Below are 5,284 nucleotides of genomic sequence, written 5' to 3' on the forward strand. Positions count from 1 at the left end.
TCGGTTCCTCGGAATCGGTGAAGTCTCCAGGTTTCACGTTATTTGCTTCGTTTTTGATGCTTGCGGACTTCCGCTTACCGTAATCCCACGAAAAATTTATCGCCAAAAAATGTTCTACAGCTTTTTCATGCATTTTTTTTCAAAATCCCAAAAATTTGAATCCCATCTCTTTCAGTCTCCTCGACATCATTGCCGAACTCTTTGCCGTGCACGTACCCATCTGGGCATCTGTTGCCTGTATCCACATCATCCTTCTGGAATCATTCAGTCAACACATGTCCTTTTACTTCTACTATCATGAAGAGTCAATGATGTACGCCTCACTACTAGTCTCCCTATCTTTTGGTCTCTACCATGAATGTGCTGGAAATTGGATCTCAAATGATATTCTGGCTTTCGCCTCAATTTACGTCGTCTGCTCCAGAATTCAGGCAGTCAGTTACGAGACCGCTGTGATTTTTGTTGTCGGAATGTCACTGTTTGATCTGTTCTTCTTCTACGTCATTGATCTTCTCAGTAAGCTATTATTCTGAGAAATTCTTATATCAAAAACAAATGTTTTTAGGTACTGTAACTAAAGAAAATCGGGCTCCATTAATGATTCTTGTTCCTCGAGACACGAAAGGAAACAAACAAAGTTTGGCAGCTCTCGACGTTATGGTTCCCGGAATCTTTTTGAACGTCGTTCTCAAATACAGCTCAATGTACGACACGAATCTTTTTGCAATCACTTTTTCGGCTGTTTTCGCATCTCTTGTAATTACTGTATTTTTCTCAATTTGGAGGTATTCAGGATGGTTGAAATTCCATAATTTGAAAGTTCTCGAATTCTAGATCAAAAACCACTCCAGCCATGGTCCTCCCAGCTATATCTGCAATAATCTTCTCGATCGGATTCGCCAATCACTTGGAAGATCTGTGGAAGTTCATGATCAAACACTAGAAGAATCAGCTAGAATTCTAAATATGTACATAATGTTCCTTATCTTTATATGTTTGCTCACTCTCATATCTGTAATTAAATGTTTTTTATGTGTCTTCTGTGAAGTTCACTTTTGATCCTAGGTTATGCTTCCACTTGCCAACTTTGATTGACTTTTTCTGATGAATAAATATTTCATTGGAAAGCACATTTTTCAGAATCTCGGAATATTCCGACTTTGGAAATTCCGAAATGTTTCAACATTAAAAATTTGTGAGCAGAAATCCCACTTTCCCATCGAAAAAGCTCCGCAAACGGGAAAAAAATAATGCCGTCATTTCAGTATTCCAGCTAAAATTGACTTTTCTGTGCTCAAACTGGCAATTTTTATGAAATTAGGTTTATATTGGCGCTCTTTTCCTTTTGCAACATTCTTTAAAAAACCCTCAAACCCCCCAATAAATTTACAATTGTTCGCCTATTTTCAGCCCGTTGTCGACTATTTCCAGTTATTAATTGTCTTGAGAGTATTGAAAAAAAACGAAAAGACCTGAAAGTTCTGAAAACCGATGATTTCACTGAATTTCATTGTTTTTTGACGAGATTACACGGTTTTCTTGGTTTCCGACAGCATGGAATTCCTTTTTTTTTTGCTTCATTCTTTCGAAAAAATGCTGAAAAACGCTGAAAAACTGATTAAAAATGCTTGAAAGCTGATAAACAACGCGCGGGCGGAGTGTCTTTTGCACACAAAGTATAGTGGGCGGCGCAAGTCGCGAGATGTCGGCTGCTACGAAACACCTCCTTTTATAAGCGCGCGCGTTTCGGGAGGTTTTCGGTTGAAGTCATGTTTCGCTAAAAGACTCTCGATGATCTCCATCGCCACGAACGTGGTGGCCGGGGTAGTAGGGGGCAGGTGCCAGGCGCCCCTCTGTGGTCTTTCAGAATTCGTGAGGGAAGCCCCCGAGATCTACCATGGGATGTTCCCGGGTTCTTTCTGAGGAGTGTGAAGCGGAGGCTGCGGATTTTCGAGTGAACCGAGGGGTTTTTCGTTTTTCGACTGTTTTCGAGCGTTCCGTCTGTAGAGCGTTGCGTTCCGTCTATCGAGATCAGTCGGACGGGGGGACGGTGTGTCGTGTGGGTCACCTGTTACGTGCTACGGTAGACGTTGCGGCCGCAGGTACAGATAAGTAAAATTATCGTCGGCCAAGCGAAAACAGCTTGTTCGAGCAGCGATATAAATTCCGAACGTCCCCGAATGTTGAGACCACCGGGGAGTCGAGAAAAACCGTGCGGCAAAACCGTGCCAGGGATGTATTTTAGGCTCCGCCCCCTCATCCCCACTTTTCCCCGGTTTTTTCCTCGGTTTTTTCTTTCCCCGGAATTTGCGGGGTCTCCGAATGTTTAACAATTTTTCAATTCGCGCGCATTTGCTGTCGCCCGTGTACTCCTCTCTGACAACCCTGGCAGAAGAATTTTTCAACGAATTTTTTTTGGTTTTTCACATAATTTGATCGATTTTGAGAATAGTTTTGCAAAATTTCACAACCTAATATTATCTTCCATACTTCCACCACTTTTTCGTGATTTACTTGGTACTCATGAGACACACCACCAGTGTAAACTCATTCGTTGTTTACTCCTTTGCTCTCTGTCTCTCTCAATATATCGGTTAAATATCACTCATTTTATTATTTTCTAGAAATGTCAGATGGAGTGACGATTGAATTTGCAACACGAATCACCGCGCAGTGTGCGGAAATTCGTGATTTATACGAGATCGAAGAGTACGTTCGACAGCCAAACGAGCAGAATATAATCGAATTTCTCTACGATCTGAGCGCTTTTCTTCTGGAGTTAGGCAAGCAATTTTGGGGAAAGCTCTGTTTTAATCAAGGTTTTTTTTCAGAATGCCCACACGAGGAATTGACTTGTGGAGATATTACAACTCGATTCTGTTCGCAGTCTTCCAGAGATCTTCTTTCCAGTTTTCTCGCTTCAGAAGTGAAAACTGCTCGACTTGTGACACTGCGGAAAATTGAATCCGGTGAAATTGTGAGTTTTTCTTCCTGAAAATATCCCTTTTACTTTTTAATATAGGTCTCCGAAAAACGGGATCTCGAACTAACTCCTGTTATCGACGCTGCATTCCGTACTCTCGATATTCCAAAGCATACAGGAAGCGTCAACGAATGGAAATTGATGGAAACTTTGAGACAGAAAACAGAAAGTCGAGTGACTCAGAGTCAAAGAAATCCATTGTTCAAAGCAACGCTTGACGACAAGACGCTACCTGATATCGAGAAAGTAACGCATACATTTTTGTTTCTTTAAAAAATATATGTCTGATTTTCAGCAATGCGAGTTCTTCTCCCGAGACTTTTACAACCGTCTCTTGCTTCTGAACAGTCGCCTCAAAGTAACCGTTGAGTCATTTCTCTGGAATGATCGATTGAAAATCCATCGAGAGAATATTCAATCGATTTTATCCACCAGAGTTGAAGAGATTGGGAAGTTGAAAGCGAACAGCGACATTGCTCATCTCCTCTCTGCGAGCTCTTCTCTTCTCTATATTCAGAAGGCGTCAGATGTATCTAGAAGGTATTTTTCGTCATAGAAGGGTTTCAAAATCAAAAGTATATTCTTAGAAATCGAACAAAGACCAAGCAACACCCTCTGTCCTCTGGAGAAGCTCCAAAAGATCGTGGAGGCCGAACGGACGAGATGGTTGGCGTGAAACAAGAATCCTTCAAACAGCAACAGCATAATTATAGTGAGTTGTCCCATGAATTCGTGACTAATGGTATTTTTGCAGATAGACAAAATTCACACCAACAAAATCGCTCTAAAGGCACTTTTGAGCGACCGAAAACTCACGAGGAGCAGGTTTGTTAATTCTAGCGACATTAAAATTCATATCAGCGAATTTTCAGGTTCTCGAACAACACACTTCGCATCATGGACAGAGCTGGCGAGGTGGTCATAGAGGCGGCAGAGGTAGAGGTGGAGGCAGAGGAGGACGTGGATCGTATTGAACTGTCTTCTTTATATATTTTTTCATCCGGTTTAAATTTTTTTAATGGGTTATATTTATAAATTATTCAGCTAAATTTTAAATCAATACCTCCCTTATGGTCAGTATACCATTCGAACTATATTTCAGTGAAACACTTAATTTTCATTGCGCCACAGGCATTCTTGCTCTCGCACGTACTACTTTCCATTTTTCTCATTTTTTTCACTACATAAATACATCAAATTGAATTTTGTAGGACGCGGATCCTTGCCGTAAGGCAACGGGAAGAAATGATCAGCCCGCCGATTCGTTTGGCTTCCGCCACGATAGGTAGAGCGAGCTTTCGGATGTTTTTGAGTGCCAGTGGAACACAGTGCCAGTGGAACTGTCGCTGGTCCACAACTGCCGCTTTCAAACATCTCGATAAGCTGATCATCGAAACACCCGACGATGCAATGGAGATCGCCAGTCGTCTATCTGCAACTGAACAGCTCATGCTGAAAACAGCTATCGATGATTGTCTAACAAGGAAGGAGAAGGAGAAAGTGGAAGAATTGACGAAAGAACAAGTCAAAGGGATTTTTCTAGTCAACTCGATCCCGTTCATAGGATTTGGCCTTCTCGACAACATGATCATGATTCTTGCCGGAGAGTACATTGATCAGAAACTCGGAGCTGTTCTTGCGATTTCGACTATGGCAGCCGCTGCGCTTGGAAACCTGATATCGGATATCGCTGGGGTCGGTCTAGCTCATTACGTTGAAGTCGCGGTCCAGCGTGTTGGAATCAAACATCCAGTTCTGACAGCTGCACAGGTCGACAGTGGAAGAGTGAGATTAATAAAACATAGTGATTGACTTTTTAAAAAAATCAAAATTTCAGGCAAGGTTCACAACCAATGCAGCCCGAGCAGCTGGACTGACGATCGGCTGTCTACTTGGAATGTTTCCATTGCTCTTTTTCAACGATGACGACGGCGAAGATAAGAAGAAGAATAAAGAGACAAAAATAGTAGCTGTAGAATAGTATTTGTTGTAAATTCCGAAACCATTCATAATCCCCGATAACTTTTTCTGTATATCGCATAATCTTGTCACTTCCAATGATTACTAGTCAAACAATTTTTTCCCACTATGCCATATTTTTCTCCCATTGATTTTTACCTGATAACTGCTCAAAAACACAGACCGTGCGTGCTTTATTATGAAAAAGAAAAGTATAAAATTGTTCATGTATGATAAGGAAAATGTTATTGTGCTTTTTATTGGTTCTCTGTGACCATTTAGTATCTAGATGGTTGAAAAGAATTGACCGAAATTATTGAAAAAAGGGACGACGAACTAGAA

The 5,284-nt window shown here is 41.3% G+C and overlaps 3 protein-coding genes across 3 annotated transcripts in view; all 3 read left to right on the top strand.

Moving 5' to 3' along the window:
* Nucleotides 1–943, top strand: part of Cbr-imp-3 — a gene marked incomplete at both ends in the record, with an annotated part of 3,060 nt that extends 2,117 nt beyond the window's left edge. The window contains 3 exons of the mRNA XM_002634285.1: nucleotides 176–516; nucleotides 566–785; nucleotides 835–943. Coding sequence (XP_002634331.1) covers nucleotides 176–516; nucleotides 566–785; nucleotides 835–943 — 670 coding nt within the window. The remainder of the gene's footprint in view (nucleotides 1–175; nucleotides 517–565; nucleotides 786–834) is intronic.
* Nucleotides 944–2,626: 1,683 nt separating this feature from the next.
* Cbr-tag-322 lies at nucleotides 2,627–3,957 on the top strand (the record flags this gene model as incomplete). The annotated part of the gene is made up of 7 exons (XM_045235956.1): nucleotides 2,627–2,783; nucleotides 2,832–2,977; nucleotides 3,023–3,229; nucleotides 3,279–3,523; nucleotides 3,571–3,695; nucleotides 3,738–3,808; nucleotides 3,856–3,957. The coding sequence occupies 7 exons, from the start codon at nucleotides 2,627–2,629 to the stop codon at nucleotides 3,955–3,957; spliced, it is 1,053 nt and encodes a 350-aa protein (XP_045096277.1).
* Nucleotides 3,958–4,228: 271 nt separating this feature from the next.
* On the top strand, nucleotides 4,229–4,964 carry Cbr-tag-321 (the record flags this gene model as incomplete). The annotated part of the gene is made up of 2 exons (XM_002634283.1): nucleotides 4,229–4,768; nucleotides 4,821–4,964. 2 exons carry the CDS (start codon nucleotides 4,229–4,231, stop codon nucleotides 4,962–4,964), a joined length of 684 nt encoding a protein of 227 aa, XP_002634329.1.
* Between the last annotated feature and the right edge of the window lie 320 nt (nucleotides 4,965–5,284).

The sequence above is a fragment of the Caenorhabditis briggsae genome (assembly GCF_000004555.2).
Source record: "Caenorhabditis briggsae complete genome, chrIV, whole genome shotgun sequence".
NCBI classification, from domain to species: domain Eukaryota; kingdom Metazoa; phylum Nematoda; class Chromadorea; order Rhabditida; family Rhabditidae; genus Caenorhabditis; species Caenorhabditis briggsae.